Source organism: Kogia breviceps, chromosome 13 (genome assembly GCF_026419965.1).
Source record: "Kogia breviceps isolate mKogBre1 chromosome 13, mKogBre1 haplotype 1, whole genome shotgun sequence".
NCBI lineage: Eukaryota > Metazoa > Chordata > Mammalia > Artiodactyla > Physeteridae > Kogia > Kogia breviceps.
The window spans coordinates 11,397,385-11,423,393 of record NC_081322.1 but is presented as its reverse complement, the minus strand read 5'-3'; the positions used below and the strand labels follow the sequence as shown (position 1 = coordinate 11,423,393).

The window sequence follows — 26,009 nt, the reverse complement described above, 5'->3', positions numbered from 1 at the left end:
CCAGCCCAGATCAATTAGTGTCATTCTGTAGACCTTCCTGTGTTTTGAGGAGAAAGCTGAGGGAATCCTCTCAGGGAAAGACAAGGGAGAATGGGGCGGAGCAGCGGTGGAACCCAGCGAGCGCCTGGCCTCCTTTCAGATCCGCCTGCGGCGATTCTCTTGCAGGAGGTCTGGGCACCTCGCTTCAAAAACACCCCAAATTTCAGGCTGACCCTAGGGTGTGACCCCTTTTATCGGCTGCAAACAGCTCAGCTTTGATGGTGTTAGAAGGAAGGCTGGCCTCTGCAATAGTTTGCACACGTTGCTTAGGGAATGTGAGATTTTTTTTTCTCTCTCTCTCTTCTAAATTTAAAAAAAGAAAGAAAGAAAAAAGCTTCTTTCATCAAGGAAAACTTGGTTTTTCTAAACTCCGGGGACCAGACAGGTTACAATGGGGTCTTTGTAAGTGAAACCTCAAACGGCGCTGGCTGCCCTGCCCCCGCCGGGTCCTGTCCTGGGGCGGAGGGAGGAGACGCCGAGCCTTCGGGAAGCTGCCGAAATTTCGAGGCCAGTCCGGGCCGTGGGTCCACCCCGACCGGCGGGAACACCGGGCGGGATGCAAAGTTTGCTGGAACCCCGCCTACTCCCGCAGGGCTGCCCCGGACCGCGCCAGGAGGGGGAGGGGTGGGGGGAGGGGATAGAAGGGGAAGGGAGGGGAAGGGGAGAGGAGGGGGAGGGGAGGGAAGGGGAGAGGAGGGGGAGGGGAGGGAAGGGGGGAGGAGCAGTCAGGCTGAAAATTAAACCCCGGCCTCCAGCCTCCGCCTGAGCCTGCAGTATGGGGGCCCGGTGGGCGAGGGGGCGCCCTTTCCGGGACCGTAGGGGTCACCTAGGGCCCCCGCCTCCCACCGTGCTCGCCGCAGGATGCGCGGGGCCCGGCAGCCCACGGGATGCTCGGCACCTTCCCCGCGGCTCCCCCGACGACTGCGCCCCCTGGCTTACCAGGTCGGTGGTCTGGCTGGGCTGGAGAAGAAAAGATGGGGAGACAGTGGGAAGGCGTCCCCCTAAACCCGCGCGCAACTTACTTGAGCCGCGCACAGGCAGAGCCCCGACAGCAGCAGTCCCAGCCCGAGGGCCCCGCGGTCCCGCGCCGTCCAGGCCATCCCCGCCGCGCGCCGCTAATCCCCGGGCCCGCCCTCCACGCGCGCACAGTGGCGCTTGTCCCCACAAAGAGCGCCCCCAGACAGAGAGGCGTAAGTTCCTCCTGTTTGTGAGTGGCCCCGGAGAGGGTCCTGGGGATTGGAGGAGAGCTTGCGGGGCCGGGAGGACGGATAGAATGACAACAGTCCCTTTTAACTCCTTCCCCGCGGCCGCTCAGGACGGTTCTGCCCGCGCCCCTCCCGCCCCAGGGCAGCATCCTTCTGTCCTAGGAGCCAAAGCGATGGCCTGCGTGCCACTAAGGGCTGCAACCGGCAGTGTTCTTGCGGAGATATGTGCGAGGGGAGGAGGGAGGGTCGTAAGCCACCCAAGGTAGAAACAGACACCCCCGCCCCAAGGTGGTTTCTACCCGCCCAGCTGTGGGTGGGACCGGTGCTTCCTTACTGTCTATCTGGTCTGTGCTGCAAAGCCTGGATTCTTTAGAGAAAGAGAGTGGGGAGGGGGGGGTTTTGAGGAGGTGGCGAGAGCTACGCTGGGTGGAAGTGGCCTTTGCAGGTGGTCCAGGGACTCACTGTTACCCTGGTTGGCAGCTCGTGGCAAGTTTCTCTCCTGGGTCGCAGTGGGTCACAATGGATCAGCATCCACTGAAGTTCAAACTGGGGAAAGACAGCAGCCAGTCAGTTCAGTTTTGGTTTTTTGTTTGTTTGTTTTGTTTTTTTGCGGTACGCGGGCCTCTCACTGTTGTGGCCTCTCCCGTTGCGGAGCACAGGCTACGGACGCTCAGGCTCAGTGGCCATGGCTCACGGGCCCAGCCGCTCCGCGGCATGCGGGATCCTCCCGGACCAGGACACGAACCCACGTCCCCTGCATCAGCAGGCGGACTCAACCACTGCGCCACTAGGGAAGCCCAGTTCAGGTCTTTTTGGAGCACAGAAGCAGGTCGTTTAAAAAGGAGACGAGTTTGTAAGTGTGCTCCAATTGTTAAGTGTCTGGTCACCCACTTGAACTGGTTGATCTCAGTGGACCGGGACCCTTGTTCCTGAATACCATTTTTCCCCACTCTTGTTCCTGAATACATTTTCCAATGGAAATGGGCTGCAAACCCTTCCCACTTTTCTCCTATCATTGTATGTAGATGACTTTAGCTCTGCATTGCTCCAGCACAGCCCTAGGCAGGAAACCCACCACTGGCACTGACTTTCTATTTCTGTCCTCACCACAACGTTCAAGAGGTAGATTCTGTTAAAATGAGTCTCAGAGAGAACAGGAAACTGTCCTAGGCACAAGCCAATAAGTGTCAGAGTCTGGATGGGATCCCAGAGGACATATGCACTAACACTTCACACGCGAAAAGATTAGAAACAGAGGCAGCACCAGGAATAAAGTAGAGAAAGGAAAATTGGGTCCTGGGAGAATATGCGTGCTAGACATTTGCCACGGAGTATCACAGCTTAAAATGGAAATAGGAAGGTCTGAAAGTGGAGGGAATGAGAGAAATTTAGGACTCAGGAAAAAACAAGATAATAAAAAATATTTCAGTTTAACTAATTCAGTGGTTGTAGAGATATAAAATTCCTAGACAATTGAAAGTCAGGTGTGTCTTGACAACTTCTTACCTTTTAGCAGGTGTTAAGGGAGAAAGAAGAGCAGAACAGGAGAGAAACAGAACAAAGGAAGAGTGGCCAGTTCTGAATCTGAAAGCCTCAGGTGAGAAGGTAAAAAAGAAAACGTTCCCCACAGGAAGCCTGCCACCACGTGCCACTCTGGCCCCTCTTCAATGAGGAAGTTCCTTGTCAGGCATTTCTATTTGGATCCATGTTTCTTGGTCATTTGATTCTCCTGGCATTATGCAAATGTCCAGTTCCCAAATCTAAACATAATGTCATCTAAATATAAAGTAACTTAATGTAAGGTAATCTCTTTTCTTTCATCCAACGGGGATTTGCACTCCATCCCTCCTGCCAAAATGACTCCATCTACTGGATCTAGAATTAAGTTAGACACATTTTTCCCATTGTTACAGAAGCATCCAGAGTTGAAGTTACTGGATGGAAGATCAGAGTTGGAAGGAATGAAAGATGAAGTCCTTTCCTTCTCCCCGCAGAGGAAGGGAAAGTTAACCAAAATGTAACCAAGTTTACATTTTATAAAGGGGTGAAAATAAGACATCAAGCTTTGACATTCCTGCATTGGTGCCCCTTCTCACATGATGCTAACTGCCCTGGAATTCTCCTCTTCCTCTATTTTTCTTGTTCCCCTCAAACCTGCTATGCCTTCTCTCCAGAAAATGTGGACACTGGTAAAACGAATTAAATGAGATGAAAAGAAAGTGAGCAGCTAAATCAAGACATATTTTAGGATGGAAAGTATGCTGATCTGTGTGTTCTTGGTGTGAACTATTTAACAATCGCGTATTGACATCCTACAAAAGAACTGCTTTCCACACCACACAATAGCTTGCAGCTAAGGAAATCACTTTAATCAAACACTTTGTTTTTCATCAGAATAGTCTTGTTTGCTTGGGAGAGATTTTATCTTGATTCTGTTCCAACCTGCAGAGGAAATTGTAAAAGGAAGATGAAAGAATGGAACAACCTTTTCCTTAATGACTACTAAATACCTGGCATGCCCCCAACATCTCTTGGAGGCCAGTCACACATGGGTAAAGGGGCTCAGAGGGGTTAAATCATGTGCCAGGTCACACAGCTAGTAAACGTCAGAGCTGGCATTCCAAATGTTCCTGACTCTAAAATAAGGACTTTCTCTGCTATCCCAGTCAGCCTCCTTGGAGAATGCAACATCTCTCCAGAATAAATCATGATTTTCTAAGCAGGTAACCCACGCATGTGGTGATTGAACATTTGTATTAAAGATGAATAGAAAAGAAAACAGACCTAGAAATTAAAACTACATAAACTTATTTCCTACATGTACTAGAAAACTTCAGAACTAGACTAATAAATTTTAAATTTTCATAAGAATTCAAAACTTAACCTACTTGCATGCTTGTTATAGAAATAGATCCAGAAGCAAAGTTTCTACTGTTCCTCCCAAAACTGGCAGCTGTTTCTATATGCAGTTACATATTCATGTGTATGACAAAATATCACATAGGAAATGTGATTTTTTTTCCTCAATGACCAGATAAAAGTTTTACCAGAATAAGAAAATTACCTCCCTAACTCTCAAAATAAAAGAGACCACTCATACAATGTTATTCACTAAGTCCTTTGTGAACTGGTATCAAACTAGGCATGCATTGTATGTGGGTGATTCTTTGATTCTCAAAAATAATGCATGCCTTGAGAAATTTTAATTATATGGCTAACCAGGAAACCTATATCCTTTGTTTAGATAGTTCATTAAAGTTACTTATTGCAAATGCAAATTAACTCGTTAAGCTATTTTCTCAAAAATGTAATTCTGTCTGGATAAATGGGTACACCTGTATAAGTACGTGGGATGCAGTTGTGGTGCAGGATAAGGGGGAATTGAATGGAATTGACCTGTGAATACAGGCTGGGTTGTGACAGTGTCACCCAGATCAGAGGTTTCTGAACACATCTGTGCTTCCACATAAACACCACCTATGCACTAATAATCATCTATACAACATATAGATTTGGGGGCATACAATATGAATTCCAATTTCCATGCTAATTATTTTGAAGGAAGATTGGCCGAGTTCCCTGGTAAAAGTCACTCTCATTATACATCTAAAATGCTGCTTTCCACACATCTCTCATTTTCATACCTGGAATCATTCTTCACTTTGAATACCCATGGACAAAACATATGTGACTAATGTTTTAATTTAGTCTGTCAGCAAACATTTTTCAAGTCCCAATATAAGCCAAGCACTAAGGAAATATTCTATGGGAACCAGATATTCTCCTCCCCATAATGGGCTTACAGTATGTGACACACAAAAAAATACAAGTAGAGAAATAAAAAGTAAAAAGTTTTTTTTAATCTGTTAAGCAGAACATAAAAGGCCCTAGGACAATCCATATTTCTCAATGTAAAATACCTCTGCATTGTTTCAAGGCAAACTGAGTTGCGTGAGTGTAAGGTGTCTTACATCTGCCTAGATTCATCATTATTCAATTCTTTTCAGTAGGACTCTGAGGTATAATTCTATCCCCTAAGCTAGAGTAGGGTCCAGCTGACAACACATTAAACCAAGGAATTGTGGCCCCCAACTGTCTACTCTTTTAATAGGGCTAGAGATTTCTACTTACTTTGCTAGGTTATTGGTAAATATTAATAAGGTACTTAAGCCATTCAGAAGAACTAAACAAAAACTAATAGCAGACAACTACCTTTTCCCCGAGAGAGAATTTTAATGACAAACTATGGAACTTGATTCTATATTAAGGAGAATAGCACAAGGCTTAATTTTTTGCAAACTGAATTATGATTAAATTTTATATACATTGCCTAAAAACTAGCTCTTCAAAGATAAATTCTTTAATAGGAGAGGTGATTCATTAAGCTTTCTGTCTAGTCACTAGCAACAAAGATTTAAACAAATACTTGAATTCACAGATCTCATGCTTCTTTTCAGTTTATGATGATTCAGAAATTCCCCTAACTTTGTGTAGACTAGGCCATGCAGTTCCAGACTTAGTGCTAAGAATGTGGTTAAATATGAGTGGGCAACACTCATCCAAATCACACCAAAGGCAGAGGCAGAATGGTGAAAGGGGAAAGCAGTGGACTTGGAGTTAGCAGACTGGCAACTAGTCATTTACTCATTTTTTAAGTGAGCATGTCTTTATATAGCACATTCATGTACTTCAAGAAAGACAGTATGGAAGACACAAAAATGTTTAGTGTATAGGACAGTATCTAAGCTGAAAAATGTTTTTGAAAATAAATACAACAGCAGTTGAGATGAGAAAGCTATATTTCTGGCTAAGGTCATCAACAAGGGGATCATATAACATGGAATACATAAGGAGGGACCTGAAGGCATTTAAGGTTTTCATAAGCGGAGATGGGGAGGTTGAAGGATAGAGTTCTGAAGAGAGGAGGTGACAATAACACCAACAAATTGAACCTAGAACAAGTTTCCAGAAACATACAGACTGCCAAGACCAGGTCAGGAAGAAACAGATAATTTGAACAAACTGATCACTAGAAGTGAAATAAAATCTGTAATTTTTAAAAAAATCCTTACAAACAAAAGTCCAGGACCAGATGTCTTCACTGGGGAATTCTACCAAACACACAAAGAAGAACTTATACCTATCTTTCTCAAACTATTCCCCAAAATTGAAGAGGAGGGAACACTCCCAAATTCATTCTATGAGGCCACCATCACCCTGATACCAAAACCAGACAAAGACACTACGAAAAAAGAAAATTACCTGCCAATATCTTTGATGAATATAGATGCAAAAATCCTCAACAAAATATTAACAAACCAAATCCAATAATACATAAAAAGAATCAGACACCATGATCAAGTTGGAGTCATTCCAGTGCCACAAGGATGGTTCAACATACACAAATCAATCAATGTGATACACTACATTAAGAAAACAAAGGATAAAAATCACATGATCATCTCAACAGATGCAGAAAAAGCATTTGACAAAATTCAGCATCCATTCATGATAAAAATGCTCCCCAAGCTGGGTATAGAGGGAACATATCGCAACATACTAAAGGCCACTTATGACAAACCACAGCCAACATAATACTCAACAGTGAAAAGCTGAAAGCCTTCCTGATAAATTCAGGAGCAAGACAAGGATGTCCACTCTCACCACTTTTATTCAACATAGTATTGTAAGTCCTAGCCACAGCAATCAAACAAGAAAAAGAAATAAAGCGTATCTAATTTGGAAGGGAAGAGGTAAAACTGTCACTATTTGCAGAGGACATGATACTCTGTATAGAGAACTATAAAGTCTCTACACAAAACTATTAGAACTAATAAATGAATTCAGCGATGTAGCAGGATACAAGATTAATATACAGAAATCTGTTGTGTTTCTTTACACTGATAATGAAATATCAGAAAGAGAAAAAGAAATCCTGTTTAAAATTGCATCAAAAGAATAAAATACCGAAGAATAAACTTAGCCAAGATGGTGAAAGATCTATACTCTGAAAACTATAAAACATTGATGAAGGAAATTGAAGATAATACAAAGAAATGGAAAGACATCCCATGCTCTTGGATTGGGAGAATTAATATTGTTAAGACGGCCATAATACCCAAAGCAATCTACATATTTAATGCATTCCCTATCAAAATACCCATCACATTTTTCACAGCACTAAAACAATCCTAAAATTTATATGGAACCATAAAAGACACAGAATTGCCAAGTCAGTCTTGAGAAAAAAGAACAAAGTTGGAGATATAACCCTTCCAAACTTCAGACTATACTACAAAGCTACAGTAATCAAAACAGTGTGGTACAGTATCAGCACAAAAACAGACACATAGCTCAATGGAACAGAATAGAGAGCCCAGAAATAAACCAATTAATGGTCAATTAATCTATGACAAGGAAAGCAAGAATATACAGTAGAGAAAAGACAGTCTCTTCAACAAGTGATGCTGGGGAAGCTGGACAGCTACATGTAAATCAGTGAAATTAGAACACACCCTCACACCATACACAAAAATAGCCTCAGAATGGCTTAAAGACCTAAATATAAGGCTTGATACCATGAAGCTCCTAGAAGAGAACATAGGCAAAACATTCTTTGACATAAATCATAACAGTATTTTCTCAGAACAGTCTCCCAAGGCAAAAGAAATAAAAGCAAAAATAAACAAATGGGACCTAATCAAACTTAAAACCTTTTGCACAGCAAAGGAAACCATCAACAAAACGAAAAGACAACCTACAGAATGGGAAAGAACATTGTCAAGGAATGCAACTGACAAGGGACTGATATGCAAAATATACAAACAGTTCATATAACTCAATACAGTATGGAAAAACAAACAATGCAATTGAAAAATGGGCAGAAGACCTAAATAGGCATTTTTCCAAATAAGACATACAGATGGCCAATAAGCACATGAAAAGAAGCTCAATATCACTAATTATTAGAGGAAATGCAAATCAAAACTACAATGAGCTATCACCTCACACTGGTCAGAATGGCTACCATCAAAAAGTCTACAAGTAATATATGCTGGAGAGGGTGTGGAGAAAAGGGAACCCTCCTACACTGTTGGTGGGAATGTAAACTGATGCAGCCACTAAGGAAAACAGTATGGAGGTTCCTTTAAAAAACAAAAATAAAACCTACCATATGATCCAGCAATCCCACTCCTAGGTATATATCCAAAAAAAACATGAAAACCCTAATTTGAAAAATCACATGCACCTCAATGTTCCTAGCAGCACTATTTACAATAGACAAGACATGGAAGCAACCTAAATGTCCATCAACAGATGACTAGACAAAGAAATATGGTACATATATACAATGGAATATCACTCAGTCTTTAAAAAAATTTGCCACTTGAAGCAATATGGATGGACCTAGAGATTGTCATACTAACTGAAGTTAGCCAGACAGAGACAGACAAATATATATTATATGACATAACTCTTATGTGGAATCTAAAAAATAATACAAATGAAGCTATATACAAAACAGAAACAGACTCAAAGACATAGAAAACAAACTTATGATTACCAGAGGGGAGAAGGAGGAAAGGAGGCACAAATTAGGAGTATGGGATTAACAGATACAAACTACTATACATAAAATAGATAAGTAAAAAGTATTTACTGTGTAGCACAGGGAACTATACCCAATATCTTACAATAACCTACAATGGAATATAATCTGAAAAAAGACTGAATCATCATTACGTTGTACACCTGAAACTAATGCAATATTGCAAATCAACTACACTTCCAAAAAGAAAAAAAGGATCTCCTCTTAAGGTGCTCCTAAATGCTCTGTCCTTATCTCCCCCTCCAATATACTGTCAAAACTCAGCCAAAGAGATGTTTTAAAAAAAGAAGAGAACATGTTGTTTATCTAGCCCAACTATCTGATAGCATCCTATCTCACACATGGCAGGAAAGCCAGGGTGCTGACCGTGTCTCTCACCTTCACATCATGGTCCCTCTCCAGCCTCAGAGCCTGCTTCTCTCCATCTCATCACAGTTACACTGGTCTCCATGCTTTCCTCAAAGACAGCCGACAACACTAACACAGTCCCTTTAACTCACTCTCTCTTTGTGGAATCCTCCTGCCCCAGATAGTATATACGTGCTAATTCCTCCAACTCCTTCATGTTTTTGTTTTTGTTTTTTCTCAGGGAGGCTCTCTCTCCAGGTACTCCAATTGTCTTCTTTTTTCTCTACAGCAGTTATGACCACCTGGCATACTATAAACGTATTCATTTACTCATCTGTGTTCATCGCCTCTCCCTAGAAGGAATGTAAGCCCCATTGCAGCTTTAATGTCTGCCTATAACTTAGCAGATGTTTAGTAAATAGTTACTGAGTGTTAATAAATGAATACATAGAAATGGATAAGAAATATAATGAAGAAAGTATTGATAGTATTTGCCTTCTTGTTTGATTACAACTTAGGGCAAGCCCCTTTCCCTGTCTGGGTTTTAATTTCTTCATGTATAAACTGAGAGGTTGGAACTACATAGACTTAGTTTCCTATAGCTCTGAAAGCCCATGATTCTATGGACACCATGTTGTAACCAAAGAAACTAACCATATAGAAATGAATGTGAAGAGAAGGAAAAATGCTGTGGAATGAATCTCTTGCTTTCTAGTCACCCAGTCTACATAACAAAGATTCTTTATGATCTTAGTCTGTATACATTTTAGGAAAAATAGAATACTAATAACAATGATATTTTTTCATTGCCAACAGTCTGGGCACAGCTGAGGCCAATAAAAGTTTTCCTACTTTCTATTTTCCATTAAAAGCAAGTTTGGCCATCATTTAGTTTTCACTCTGGTTGTCCTTAGCACCTCCCGCCATCATGGCTCCTCCTGTGATAGCAGCTCTATTTTCTGTGCTCTTCTTGTTTTATTGCCACTGAGTGCAAGATCCAGTGGATGTAGCAAGCTAGGTTTTATCTCTGAAAGACTGACAGTCAACGTTCAAAAATAACCTGATCAGGGCTTCCCTGGTGGCGCAGTGGTTGAGAGTCCACCTGCCGATGCAGGGGACGCGGGTTCGCGCCCCTGTCCGGGAGGGCCCCACGTGCCGCGGAGCGGCTGGGCCCGTGGGCCATGGCCACTGAGCCTGCGCGTCCAGAGCCTGTGCTCCACAGCGGGAGAGGCCACGACGGTGAGAGGCCCGCGTATCGCAAAAAAAAAAAAAAAATAAAATAAAAATAATAACCTGATCAAATCACACTAAAGTGTTATAAAAAGTATTTTCTATGGATATGTACAGATAACACTACCATTTCTTTCATATTTATTTAATACTTCCAAGTGAAAGAGTATTGTAAAAAGCACTTGTCAAAAGCAACATAATAAGCAAACAGTAGTTTAGATATTTTGCACAGTAGATATGCATTTCTTAAATCACGGAAAACATAACTTTCCTATACTATTTCTCAAATACCAGAAATAATATTAATCACAACCTCATAATTTATCTTTCCCATGTTATCATTCATGAAACTTTCTTTGTACACTGGGGAGTTAGTATGACTTAATTCTGTGGGATAGAGAGAAAGACATAACTTCTCCATCCTGGGTTTTGCTGGTTCTTTCTATAATATTTGCTTTCACATTTTCTCTGAATTTAACAAAAATAACATAGAGCAACACAGTTGAAATATAATTTTTAAAAGCATTATATCTATCTGATTAATCATGTTCTACCTTGGTTTATTCAGAATATGAATAGGTAAAAAGATAAACGGTTTTCCTCTTGCACTGTTGGTGGGAATGTAAATTGATACAGCCACTGTGGAGAACAGTATGGAGGTTCCTTAAAAAACTGAAAATAGAATTACTATATGACCCAGCAATCCCACTACTGGGCATATACCCAGAGAAAACCATAATTCAAAAAGACACATGCACCCCAATGTTCATTGCAGTACTGTTTACAATAGCCAGGACATGGAAGCAACCTAAATGCTAATCAACAGACAAATGAATAAAGAAGATGTGGTACATATATGCAATGGAATATTACTCAGCCATAAAGAGGAACAAAATTGGGTCATTTGTAGACACATGGATGGACCTAGAGACTGTCATACAGAGTGAAGTAAGTCAGAAAGAGAAAAACAAATATCGTATATTAACACATATATGTGAAATCTAGAAAAATGGTACAGATGAACCAGTTTGCAAGGCGGAAACAGAGACACAGATGTAGAGAACAAACGTATGGACACTAAGGGGGGAAAGCGGGGGTGGTGATGGGATAAATTGGGAGATTGGAATTGACATGTATATTCTAATACGTATAAAATGGATAACGAATAAGAGCCTGCTGTATAAAAATAAAATAAAATAAAATTCAAATGTAAAAAAAAGATAAAAGGTTTGAATCATGTATTTGTAAAGCCATATGTGCTTTCATCCTCCCTCAAACAAGCCCAAACCCTTAATGTACATCCCTGAAAAGGTAGAAAGCTAACTTTGTTTTCTAACGGAGCCGTACCAAATAACTCGCCGGGGCAACCACGTTGCCAACAAACAATAAAGAACCTGCCATAAAATAACGTTTTTTATGGTATACTGCCAAGAAACTGAGCTTTGCCGTGGAATAAATGGCACCAGCCTAAAATATGGGCACAAAGGCAAATAGAAAATATGGAATTTATTGCTTTGAAGTCAAGCTATGTATTACAGCAGTACTTTGGGGAAAATATAAATACTCTGAGCCCACTAAATAACCACGAACGATGCGAAGGTGTTTGAGTTGTACAGCATGGGAGCAGCTGTTCTGCAAATGTCATGTAAACCTCTTGAAATTGGTTTCCTTCCTTTTCCAATTTAGAAAAGGGAAAGAGACAAAAGATTGGCTAGATCCAGAGGAATCACAAACAAGCACAATATAAATGAGTCTCTTAGTGTTAGTGTTCCATCAAATGTTGTTTTCCACTGCATTTTTATTATGCGGTTCCTAGGGTTACCTTTTGACATCTGGTAATACCTTTAAAGGGGGTGTTTGCTTTACTAAGGAAAAGCAAGTGCTGATCCTGAAAAAAGTATTTAATTAATGTGGAGTGCCAAAGATTAGAATGAATCTGATTTCATGAAGAAAAGTAGAAAAATACACTGTTACTTGTTGCTTTCATGCTAGCAGCACATTTCATTTTAATCTAAAATTTCTCACAAGTAATACTGAATACTTGCTGTCTCCAAATCAAGAGAAAAGTGCCCTATCAGTATATGTCTTCTACCACTCAGAATACACAGATTCCACTGTTCACCACTTTGTAAGTCTTCCAAGAGACAGTCACTTCAGTAATTGATGGCAAGTTGAGATTTCAGCCAAAGTGAGATGATAGGCTACAAAATAAAAACAAGGGCACAGGGACAACCCATGGGCATTTGGGTTTGTCTGGGGACTTGTATGAGTACTTGACTATTCTTAGTCTAGAAAAGTAAGGAGCAGTGTCAGAAAACTAATAAAGCTAGAAAAGGGAAGAATTCACAGACATGGGAATTCCCAAATGAGAGTTCCTTTTCCTAAAATGCTGGACTTTATCTTCTCCTGGGTAACTCTCCTCTCCCCCTAGGATTCCTCTCAAAGGCCACCTCGCACAGGAAACCTCCTTGGTCTTCACTCCCATGCCTCCCTGCCCCCATCTGAGTGAGGAGCCTTTTCCCTGTGCCTCCCTCCACTTTCCTGGTCCTTATCGTGTTAAATTGTCATCGTTTACTTATCTCAACCACTCACCCTCCCAGGAACTGGGAGAACAAGACCTGTGACTTGTTTAATTCTGTACACCCAGTATAGGGGCAAAAATTGAAAGCTCACTAGGGACTTCCCTGGTGGTCTGGTGGTTAAGACTCTGCCCTCCCAATGCAGGGGGCACGGGTTTGATCCCTGGCTGGGGAACTAAGATCCCACATGCCCTGTGGTGCAGCCAAAAAGTAAATAAAAAACAAAAACAAAAGCTCGCTAAGTGAATAACAAGTAGGACCAATGTCTGAGGACATGTTTTATACTGCACAGTTTTCCTTCTTTTAAAAAAATTTATTTTATTTTGTCCTGCCAAGTAAATTCTGAAAAATCTACACAAATCACAAATATTTTCCAAAATGAGAATGATGAGATCCTTTATAAGAAAAGATATGTGGTTATTACATATGTTTCTATTTTTCTCAAAGGAAAGTTAGTTGACATAGACAAAATAAGGTAGATTAGAAATTTTATGACTAACACTTCTTACAAGCCAAGAAACCTACATGAAGCCATGTCTTCAACTGAAAATAGAGAGAATCCAATCTATGTTTGCTCTCTTATGAAATTGTTGAAAGGATAAAGTAAGTTAATGGGAATAAAAGTATTTTTAAAACTTTACATTGGTATATTAGGGGTATTAAGATGCTAAAATGCATAAATGGGATTTAATTACATAGAGTTTTCTATTTCTTTGTCTTATACAGGGTAAAAGTGGAGGAATATGTATTGGTGACAAGTTTGAGTTTGACATTGTCACAGTCTGTCCTTGGACGTAAGTAGGATATTTTTGGACCTATAACCTTGATCTATTTTAGTTATTGTTACCACCCCCAACCACATCATCAAATACAGAACTTTAACGACACGTTAGACTCAAGTCTGTTTTGTGTTTCCTTGTGGTAGAGTCAGAATTCAGTACAAAAGAAAAAAATCGTTCATGCCTGTCCCAAATACTTTTAGCATGGACAGTGTGCTGACTTTGAAAAGCTCCTTGGTGGAACAAAAGTGAAATGTAACACCAGCTGCCGGCATCTTAGTTGCATTCCTGCACACGGCAGAATAAAATCGAAGATAACTGGTCCCAACTGGTCTCCACTGTGATGTGAGACTACACTTGGCAGATAACCTACAGTCAGCTGTAACATGATTGGCTAGACTATAATATAATGAAGTAATATTGAGACTTTACTGCTCTGACCATCAGTCAAATTAATAGCATCCTAGCATGCAGAATTCACAATTATAATGACTTGAAATGTTTTTCAAGAGCAATGAATTAGTAAATCAATTATACAAGTACTTGACTGATATCCATCACAGTGAGGACATACCCTAAGGTCTCCTTCCCTCACCTATGGTCCAGAAGTGACACAGACATGGCAGAGGTTGTGTTGTCTGAAAGCCACCCCAGTGCCATTGCGAAGATCTTGCTGCACAAAATGGCACAACGATGGTCCCATTTGCTTTCTAATCCAGCCACCTGAGGTGTGATAACTCATTATTTGGAGAAATACTTTCTCAAGTGTCTACAAGTCAGAGCAGTAATGTGGCAGTTAAAAATTGCTTCCTGTCCATCACAGAATATAGAAATTTCACACTATCCTTCACACTAACCACACTTCTTCCCTTGAAAATAAGTTAGTTGAACAATTCCATTACTGAGATGCCTGATAACCTTTCTTTCTTTGGACAAGTGCACAGGAATCATTCAAAATCATTGTGTCACCTCTGCTACACTCCATGATATGAGTTCTGTGACTACAATTTAACAGCTCTGTACGAGAGACAGAAGTGGGGAGGGGGAATCAATAGTTTATTTATTGAGCTCTAAATTCTTTTGTTTTTTCCAACAGATCACTTGCCCTGTAAGGTATAGTTTTTAAATTCCCGTAAAAATATTATGAAATATCCTTTTAAAGGATAGCTCAGTGAAAGTTTAACGATTGAAAATGATAGAAATATATGGTAGTAGTTGGCACAATTATTGTGTCATCATACAATTCCTTACCTTTATATCCATGGTTCTCTACAGCAAAATCACGAACAAAGCTCTAAAATCCTTTACTTTCATAATATGTCATGCGAGACCTACTTCTAAATAAAGAAATACTGTGCCGTCTACATGATTTTCATTCTTGTGGGTCAGATACCATACAGCTTCCTAACCTTGCCTCTCACCTGCCCTCACCAACCCCCGTCACACACACTCACTCACATTTTCACGTACACATTTCATCCAAACCAGCCAGGCTCCAGATCTTTGAATGTGTCTACTTACTCTCTTACTCCTTTTTCCTTTAATGCTCTTTCTCTCAGCCAGAATATACTTTCTGCTCTTTTTACCAATTCAAATCCTTCCATTTCAAGGTTCCATTGATTCTGAGAAGCATGGGATTCTCGACTAACTGAATCCACCACTCATCTTAACCTTACTTTGAATAAGCTCATTGGTTATTTATAAGCAATATGTACCACACAAGTATGGGTTTCTTTCAAGTTGCCTCAAAGGATTCTGGGTGCTCCAGGTGGGCATGTAGCATCTCCCAAGTAGACCTCAGGCTCCTCAGGATGAGGAAACATCTACTCAACTTTCTCTGATTCCCCATTCCGTCTGGCAAGTGTTCTGCTCAAAAGAGGCACTGAAGGCATTTTGCAAAACCGCTTGAATGACTTTTAAAGATGAATAACTGTCCACTGTTAAAGATATTCGGGTGATTTTTAAAGATGTCTGAGGTATTAATTTTCACCAGTCTGGGTTTGTTTTAATCTCCCACAGTGTACGGTTGTATACTTACCGGAACAGAAACTTGAGGATTATCCACAAGTTTTCCCAGCACAGCAAAGCCATCGACATCGATTTGGCCTCTTGGCTTTATAGGTAAGGACTCCATCCTGTTGCAGTCAACAAAAAGAGTCGCACTGCTCCTTTCCACGCCAATCATGATCTTATGCCACTGGGAATCAAACAAGGAGGGCAAATTCGAAAAGGTCACGGTTTGGAGACTTCCGTCCAGTCCCTTGTACGAAAATGCAACAGATTTCGTTTCGCCATTAATCTTCATGCCAACTTGCTCCTTCCCGGAGGAATCCTGGATCTGCCAAACGCTCCAGTTCTTTTCAAGTGTGCTTCCAGTCATCCGAAAAGTGGTTAGAAAGGAGTATTCTTCAGGCAGCCCACGGGGATATAATTGCCTGAGTAAAATTTTAAGACAGTAAATAGAAACCTTGTTTTCTGTGCCCAAGCATATTACCATATTTCCTAATTATGCTGTTTTAGATTCTAGACCTACAGAAAGGCTCCAGTGTGAAAAAGCATGTACAAGTTGTTCTTTCATGACTGTTCATAAAGACCTTCACTGAACTTCATTCGTGAACATTAATGTTTCATCTTAAAATACACATTAAAAACAATCCTCCCTCATAGCTAAGGAGCGTTCCCAAAATGTCACATAATCCCAATAGTATTACTATGTATGCTACCTAAAGAGCTACTATTCAGCGATTCCACCTCAAAAAACACATTCCACCAAAAACACATTCTTGCAAAGTTCTGGGCAACATCCTTCCACAAATGAGAGAAGAGATCATTTAGAATCCAAAGCAGCTCTACCAGTTTAGGACACCCTTTAATTAAAGCAGGTTCTTGACATTTTATTTTAAGGTAATATGTTAGGATTTTTTGTTATTTCCATAATTGCTTGGATTTTCCCCTCCCCAGGGATAACGTAGACTCATAAGTATTTTGAGAATCGGTCACTTGCAGACATGAGAAGCCCCCTCACACTGAGCGTGTCTGTCTTTTCCAAGGACTTCAGAGTGTGTTAAAGTAGCAGCTCGTTGCTTGTCACTGGACATGTGACAAGGGAAAGGTGACCAGTTATTAATTCTCTACTCCAACCCAGTTAAATCTGTATCATGGCCACTTCCTTTACTGCTCTAAATGGCTGCATAAGACTTCCTTGTCCCTCCTGCATCCCCCATCTCTGTGGAGGTAGCCATCTGGATCTGCACCAGCTACCTGGGTCTTCTGTTGAAGGCAAGGGGCTAAAAGCTGAAGACCGAACTTTTAAAAATCAAGACATAGTAAATGGAAACATCACCGTTACATCTTTACCTTCAAGGGCTTGAAGGTCGTTTCCTTCTACCTTCCTCCTTATAAGCATAGAAAAATTCCTAAGCAAAGGAGAAATCCTAGATGCCAATTAATTTTGTTTGAACAGTTATGGACCAGTATCCAAAGTCCCAAATAACCTTCCTTCAGACTCCTGTTTTATAGCCCTCTTCTTGTGTAAAGAAGAAAAGGCAAGAAGAAATAGCTAAGTGGATACTGGTTTAATTTCTTACAGACTAATATGAATAACATAAAAATGCATTGTATTAGCATACGCACTGTGCCCGTTACATTAAAATATATTGTTGGGGTTGAAAAGTTCTAAACCAAAAATTTCCTCAGCCCCCGATGTTTAACTGTCATAGTTAGCTGTCAACTGTGTCAACAAATGTCACTGCTTTGTTAGTTTTATAAAAATAACAAAAATGTGAAAGCTTCATCTGAGTATTCTTTTATCATCCAAGTACTTCTTTAGCCATTATTTTCTAATATGACTTTAGTTTTTATTTATAACAGTGGATGAATTCAATTTTCAGTTCATATTTTTAATTGATTACTGGTGATGTTTATTATTCTTATTGCAAATCTTTCAATTTGCTAAATATATTTTGTCTGTCAAGTGTACAGGAGGTTTAAATATGTACATTTTAGAAGATTCAGTTTGGAACTAAAGAAGAAAAAAATGTAGGCAAGAACTATTTACTATCTTATTTTCCCAGAAAAAGGATGTATAACATATCTATTTTGATATTTGTTTTTAATATAGATTCTGTTTGTCATGTTTCCTTTGACCTTAGATTTCTCAGATTACACCTACTCCAGAAGTTCTTCTAGAGAAGAAACTAAGGTTCACTAATGACAGTATAAGACATTGCCTACTTTAAATTAATATTAATATGTTAGAATTGATAATACTAGATCCATACACATATCCTTAAAATATTCATGCCCTTTGATCCAGTACTTTTCATTTTGGAAACTTAAGAAAGGAATCACAAAATGGTGAAACAGCTTTATTTACAAAACATGTACTGCATCATTTGTAATAACAAAAGTTGGAAATAATGTAAATGTTCAACAAAATAGTAATTGTAAACAGTGAAAAAAAAGATATTGCCTACTGTGTAATTGTAAAACCTTATGGAAGTTTATACATCTCATTTAACCAACCTTGATTAATTTGGAGCTAGGAGATAACTTAAAAGTCTTATTCTATGGTGAAATTTGGCAGGTGTCCATTTAATTTATAAAATTTTTAAAATTATTCTTTCCAATCAATGACCTGAATTTAACTAGATACTTAGAGAGTTTTAGGGGGCTCCCAAGATAGTTATTGTTGACGTGTGAGTTTTTCCAAGAAGGAAGATAATCCTAATATTTCATCTCCTCTTCCTTAAAGCATTAATTTTCTAGGCTTTTAAAAACTTATCTGTGTAAAAAAAATAATAATAATAATAAATATTTAAAAATAAAAAAACTTATCTGTGTCACCTATATCTTTGTTTAAAGATGTACTGAGCAAGGCTGCAGAATTTCATCAGTCTCTAGGAAGAACAAGCCTAGGTGTTTTGATCCTAGAAGTCACAGTAACTTCTCATGACTCCTTTGCAAAGACATTATGAGGTTAACAGAGGGATCTCTCCCAATTTGAGCTTCATCCAATCTCCCCTGCTAGGTGAACGAAGTGATTGTGTTGAAGGTAGGATATGACAAAACGTCTTCATTTACTTCTGACTTGGTCACATAATGCCAAAAACTTTTTTTAAATGGGAGGTGGTTGAGGTTGCTGGAAGAATGATTCATGATAAACATGTGGCTAAGTCAAGAGCACTCATCTCTCTTTCTCCATATATATGAGTATAATATGTGTGTTTGTGTGTCTACACAAATGTCTTCAGGATTATCGTGCTATTTAAACATGTGGCTAAGTCAAGAGCACTCATCTCTCTTTCTCCATATATATGAGTATAATATGTGTGTTTGTGTGTCTACACAAATGTCTTCAGGATTATCGTGCTATTTAAACATGTGGCTAAGTCAAGAGCACTCATCTCTCTTTCTCCATATATATGAGTATAATATGTGTGTTTGTGTGTCTACACAAATGTCTTCAGGATTATCGTGCTATTTAAACATGTGGCTAAGTCAAGAGCACTCATCTCTCTTTCTCCATATATATGAGTATAATATGTGTGTTTGTGTGTCTACACAAATGTCTTCAGGATTATCGTGCTATTTAAACATGTGGCTAAGTCAAGAGCACTCATCTCTCTTTCTCCATATATATGAGTATAATATGTGTGTTTGTGTGTCTACACAAATGTCTTCAGGATTATCGTGCTATTAATCTTTCGAACTAGGTTAATGCAGTAAGAGGGAAGAGGAGAATGGTAAGAGGAAAAACATGGTGAGAAGAGAAAATTCCTTTTAGTGTTCAAATTAATCAAATATATGTGTGTGTGTATTTGTGTACACCTAAGGCCATTTAAAAGTCCTCATAAGCTTAAGTTATAGAGCAGTCAGTCCCATTTTCTTTTTTGAACAACTGAGATTCTTTTCTGGCAACTATGCTCTACACATCGATAAGTCAACTTGACAGGATACATAATTTAAAAGAAGCTGAATCTATAAATGATTTATTTCATTATGTTATATTCTGCACAGAATACCTTAAAAGGAGAACCACAGGGTTGGAATAAAAGATAAGAAATCTTTGAACCTTGGAACATTTGTTTATGACCTTAACCCAAAGAAAAGCTAAGGATTGTTACTGCAAACAAACATAATATATTTGAAGTACAAGTTGAGATTGTGACACTCTTATGCCTAAAAAAAAGAATAAAAAGCACCAAAAGTATGTGGCTCCTAATATTTTTTAAAAACTGAAAACATAAATAAGGATGAATCGTGACTCTATCACATTAGCTCCATATGCCATACTCTCCCTCCCAAAAAGATCCTGCTAATAGTTTCTTTCCCTCCTTCGGAGCCTATATTCTCCTGCACAGATTCCCTTAAAAACCAAAACAGTCTACTGCATGCATGGTTTGAGAGCAGTTCTGGCCCCTGCCTTTCTTGAGTGAATAGGACTTGGAGGGCAGCTCAAAAAGAAAGAATCCACTAAGGTGAAAACACCCCCATCTGCAGCTCTCCTAGTGCTCTCCACCACTTACAATAAACATTTCACCAATACCCATTTCCAGGCTCTATTCATCACCTCCGCGTGTTAACATTTTCTCCTCATGGCAACCCAATGGCATCATTATTATTACTCCTAGTTTTAAACTGAGGGAACAGAATCAAAGACAGTCTAAGCAACTTGCCCAAAGGACTCCACCTTTCTCAGCCCTCTGGCTCTCCTCTTTCCTTTTTTATTTCTTTCTGCTACTCTCTTCTTCTATTCCTTCCTCCTTCTTTCTTCATATCTTAATAAGCCTTGCCAGTAAAACAAGAGCCTTTAGTCTTTGTGGGAGCAAGGAGTCAAGGAGACAGAAAATATGGGACTTTGGTAAAAATGTCCTGTGACATTTTCACCTATGAAAAATATTTCATGATCGCTCTAGGCACTTAGAGAAAAACAACAACAAAGATGAGCAGGAGGTAGGAAGGCTTCAGGGCCTCAAGTTTATCAACCTCTGAACTTAGAGTCAATGACAGTCCAGATTGTACCTTAAATTACAGAGAAGAAAGGTCAACATTGAGGGTCTTGTGTCATGTTTAATTATCTTATTGAAGGAAGAAAAACCAAAGTATTCTAAAGCTTATTTAAGAACATATCTAGCACATGAAAAGAAAATATAAGAAAAAAGTCAATGGCTGCTATCATGCCTTTAATCTTTCCAAATGTGACTGGTTTCCAGGGTCAGTATGAGATAGTGGTTAGAAGCACAGCTTCTGAAATGATTCTGCCTGGGTTTCAGTCCTGCCAGCACCTCCTAACCCTGTGGCCTTATGCAAGTAACAAACTTTCTGCCCTCAGTTTTCTCCTCCATGAAGTGTGGATAATAATGTCCCCACCACAAAATTGTAATGAAGATGTGAATTAGTAAATCTATAAAAAGAGCTTATACAGTACACTATTTTGTTTTATAAAATATAGTATGTTCCAAACATGAATTTCTATCTGCAATCTGGCACTATATCAGAATATTCTAATTTTAACAAAATTTTCATATTATAAACATTTAGGATTTCATATCCTTTTACTGCTCTTATATATCATTATTTACCTTTACATCTTAATCTCTATCAAAGCCCTAATTTTCTCATTCATATACCAAAGGAATCTTAATTACATTTTTTTACAGTGGCCTAAAACATTCCATCAACATCATCATCATCATCATCACATTTAAGGCTTTTAGGTGACATAAAACTGAAAACCCTGAAGCTCATTTCCAACAATGGCATGATTCAAAACTTACACATGCACTAAACCACCTCAGTTATAATAATTTAAAGACGAAAAGGCTTAGTTCCAGAGAAGGAGATGCAGGATTCTTAAAGTACTATCACTACCATTGTTTCTGTTATCATTATTCTAGTTTTGCTTTTGTTTGGTTCCTGCCAGGAGCCAGGCACTAGATGTGTGGATCTATTTCAGCACCAGGATGCTTGAACAGCGCCATCGTGAGCCGTCTAACCGCTCAGCGGTTTCTAGTTAAATTTATGGGGAGGAGATATGGGGATATACGTATATGTATATGTATAGCTGATTCACTTTGTTATAAAGCAGAAACTAACACACCATTCTAAAGCAATTATACTCCAATAAAGATGTTTTAAAAAAAATTATGCTTAACCTCTGGCACTTTTCACAGAGGGTCCTTTCAGGCAAAACCAGACAAATTTTAGAAAAACAGAGAGCTAAGTAATAAGAACATGTCCTGAATCAATATATAATAGTCTCAGCGATCCTTTTTTCCTGAAATGGAAAGTAAATTACACACTGCAAACATGAAGAGCATTCACATATTCAGGTACTAAAGTTAAGTAGGTAAATAAATTCCTTCATCTTTAAATAAAATCATGATCCAAGAAACACTGAGCAGGAGAAGACTCTCAACACTGATTAGATTTTTTTTTTTTTTTTTTTTTTTTTTTTGCGGTACGCGGGCCTCTCACCGCTGTGGCCTCTCCCGATGCGGAGCACAGGCTCCGGACGCGCAGGCTCAGCGGCCACGGCTCACGGGCCCAGCCGCTCCGTGGCATGTGGGATCTTCCCGGACCAGGGCACGAACCCGCGTCCCCTGCATTGGCAGGCGGACTCTCAACCACTGCGCCACCAGGGAAGCCCGTAGATTTTTATTTTTTAAGTTGCTCTTGAGGCAGATAATTAGATCAAGTATTTTTTTTACATTACCTGGTTGGAATCCTGAAGTCTACCTTATCTCCCAGTTTGTAAGCCACTTGTAACGCAGTCGATCCCACTATCCTCTGGACAGCGCTTCTGGATGCTGCTTTATCTATCTGGAACTGAGAAATCAAGTCAAACCCTACGGAAAGAAAACACAAAATAAAAGTCTAAAATTAGATTGGTTTCATTCCTTTCCACAACCTTCCCCAATAAAACCCAAAAGGTTGATAGAAAACATGCATTGTCAATATGATATACACTGATACTCACCTGGTAAATCATCTTGTCCAATCCTGACCTTTGGACAGAGTTCATTTTCACCATTAGAATTTGAATTAACAGGGAACCCTGCAAAAGAGATAACATGTCATCCTACCTCAACCCCTACAAGGATCATGGGGATATATCAATAATAATGAGCTAAGCAAATGTTTAAAGTACAAAGTTATACTAAACATACTAAACTATGCTATATTTACTTACAAGTAGTGTATTTGGCTTTAACTCTATGACTCTATGATTCTAATTTATTCATCTTCAACCCATCCTGAAAGTGAGGCAAGGCACAAAGTTGCTTTAATAATTTGCGTTGGGAAAATGTTCCCTTTGAGGAAGTTCAGAATTTGTTCTTTTTGGAACCAGAGCTGCACGATATTCTGAATGGCACCGTGTCAGAAAACTGTTTGGAAAACTTCTGGTGGTTTGGGCTAGAAGATATTCCTTTAACACCACAAATTTTAGAAACCCTAAGAGAATCCAGAGCCAATTCAATGGGACTTCTGAAAAGAGAAGTTCTTAAGAATCTTTGTCGAGTTGAGGATGTCTTAGGATTCATTAACCCTAAACAAAATACAGAGGATGCACTTAACTCCATAAATTTATTCTAAGAGATCAAATAAGTGTTCCAACCAGACTATTTACCAGCATCTTAGAATAAGGAAGAGTAACGAGACAAAATGAATTAAACCCTCAATCACAAGAAGGATGAGAAATCCTAGAATGAAATTGGATGCTCCTTAAACAAGCGAAAGGTTGTTTGGGTAGCGGGGGACAGTTTTTTCAACAACACAGAAGACTTCTTGTAACTGTCCAACCCCGGTGCCCTACTGAGCCTCACCTGGTGACACACACGTCCTAGATTTCAGAAAAAGCATTTTCCAGTTACACAGCTTTGGCCTGGCCATTTCAGTACATCAAACATACTCTTTATATGTCCCCTGACCCCAGATTATTGGCTTCCATCCATCCATCCATCCATCCATCATTACCAATCACCATCTGAACGAGGTAGGCGCTGGGCGAGGCACTGGAGCACACAGATTAGGTTTCCTGCCCAGCTGTGATCACAGCCAGGACTTTTCCATATGCAACACTGAACACGGAAAACAAGCTAGAAAGCACACCCACAGTCAAGGCAGGGTTGAAGGAGGAGGGTGTGAAGGGCCCCGGATGCCTCGCTCAGCCACAGCCCTGCTCGATCCTTTCCAGAACGAGTAACATTTTGAAATCTAGAAACCGTGGCCCTTACTTGGGCGACGCTTGACAGTTGCAGATGCCCAAGTTCCCACAAAGCTGCATACGAAGAGGAGGACTGGGATTTTCCTGAAGAGGAGAGAAGAAAAATGACTCAAACAGGAGCCCCTCCACTCGGGGACTACTTCACTCTTTTAAATATGGCACACCTGATGAATGCGAGTGACCAGCCCTCAGTCTAGCTTACTTTTTCCATTTTCTTTCTTAAATCCGATTAAGAGATTTAATGAGTTCTCACATTTCTGTCTCACTTTCTCCATAGCTACCCGTCTCACTATTTCTACACCCATATCCTTGTCTCTGTTTTCGTTTATCTTCCCTTTTTCTGCATCTCCATTTGGGTGGCTGTCTCTTTCTCCCTCTTTCTCTGTCTCTCTCCTGTCTCTCATTTTTGCACTTCTCTGTCTCCCTCCATCATCTGTCTCTCCGTCTCTCTGCTCGCCCCTCTCCCCTCCCCCACTCCCCTCCTACCACCGCTGCAAAAACACAGACCTTGGGTTCCAAGGGTCCCCGGCCCAGTCTCCCCACCCTTTTCCGCGTCAAGGTCTTACCAGAAGTTCTTCATTTTCCCAACTGGTTTTCCTTTGTTGCCAACAATCCCAATGGAGAAGGGGTTGTGGGGAGTCAGTGCTCCCCCAAGGCCCCTGCAGTGCCACCCCAGGCCAGCCTTGGTCCCTCCGGCCCCTGCGAGGGCTTAGAGCAAAGGGAGTGAACCGGAGGCACCTGGTGACACTTTAAGCCAAAGCAGAGGGAAGGGGTGGGAAGAGGCCACCCTGTAAGGCCAGGCCTAGCCAGGGGTGTGGCCCCAAAGCTAACAACGTTACACTGAAGGACGGACTAGCAAGGGAACGTTTGCTGAAAAGAAAAAAAAAAAAAAAAAAAATCAGGATGTGGAGAAATTGACCAGAAAACTCCAGGCAAGCTGCTATAGGAATACAGTGGAAGCTTTGAGAACTGCTCTAGGAATACACTGCAAGCTTTTGGAGGTCTGGGGGTAAAGAGGGGCTCCCTGGAAGGAGGGATGTGGGAATTCACAGGGGCCCTGCTGCCCAGCCAACCTAGGTTTGAATCCCGGTTTGTTCTGAAGCTCTCCAGTTGTTGTCCTCAGGCAAAGCAGTCAGTCTGTCTGTAACTGAGTTGCCTTAACTGCGATTACAAGTTGAACATAGTTACCCCCAAACAGTTGTTAAAGAATTAAACAAAATAGCAGAGCCTCCCACCTGGCTTTTGAAAACCGTCATTATTCCCCGTAATGTCATTGTAGCTAACACTTCACCACGTGTACCCCTCTATTGAAAGTACTTGACACCTGATAACGTTTAATTCTCATTTCACTATAAGGTAAGATTAAAATGATCTCTGTGCTAGAAATGAGACAACTGGAGCACAGCAAACGAAGGAACTTGTAACTTCAAAGTTGCACAGCTAATTCACTCAATACGCCGCAAGCTCTCTGGACTTGATGGCTGGAAATCTTGATAAAATGTAACATCAAGCCCAGGTCTTATTTCTTCTTAAACTCTACAGTTAACAGCACCCGAGCTGAGCAGAATATCTTTGGAAATCAGCAACAGATTATGCTCTAAAAACAAGTTGAGTTCCAGTTACAAGGAGCACAGACCTGGAGAAAGAGATCTGTATCAGCCCCGTGTCACACATACCCACCCTCTCCCAGAACCCGAGCAGCTTCAGAGCCAGCCCCCGTGCCACCCATTCAGGAAGGTTCAGCCCCGGATCAGGGACTTTCAGGGTCGGAGGATCCAACGATCCTAATAAGTCCATGGTATCTAGCATGAAGTTGTTTTGCTTCCTGGACGTTTCTTTAATTTTTAAATGAATTAAACTTGCTATTTCACTGCAAACTAAGCAGCGTTGCTTCTTATGTTTTGTTTGGTCCCCACCCTCCGCAAAAAAAAAAAAAAAAAAAAAAAATCCTTTCCTCTTTTGCCCCCCTCAGCTCGCTGGGGGGTTTGACCT

General features: G+C 40.3%; 1 protein-coding gene across 3 annotated transcripts in view; it reads right to left on the bottom strand.

Annotated features, from left to right (window-relative positions):
• Positions 1-26,009, bottom strand: part of COL9A1 (collagen type IX alpha 1 chain) — a 106,210-nt gene that overhangs the window by 61,069 nt on the left and 19,132 nt on the right. Inside the window, exons 1-7 of one of the 3 annotated variants that reach the window (XM_067011385.1) lie at positions 24,584-24,742; positions 24,028-24,101; positions 22,770-22,847; positions 22,506-22,638; positions 15,828-16,224; positions 1,713-1,790; positions 979-999 (exon numbers count right to left, since the gene is read on the bottom strand). In XM_067011385.1, the coding sequence (XP_066867486.1) occupies positions 979-999; positions 1,713-1,790; positions 15,828-16,224; positions 22,506-22,638; positions 22,770-22,847; positions 24,028-24,101; positions 24,584-24,597 (795 nt within the window). In that variant the 5' untranslated portion in view covers positions 24,598-24,742. Of the gene's footprint in view, positions 1-978; positions 1,000-1,061; positions 1,259-1,712; positions 1,791-15,827; positions 16,225-22,505; positions 22,639-22,769; positions 22,848-24,027; positions 24,102-24,583; positions 24,743-26,009 lie in introns of those variants that run through there. The other 2 variants (XM_059083832.2, XM_067011386.1) reach the window with 2 other exon arrangements.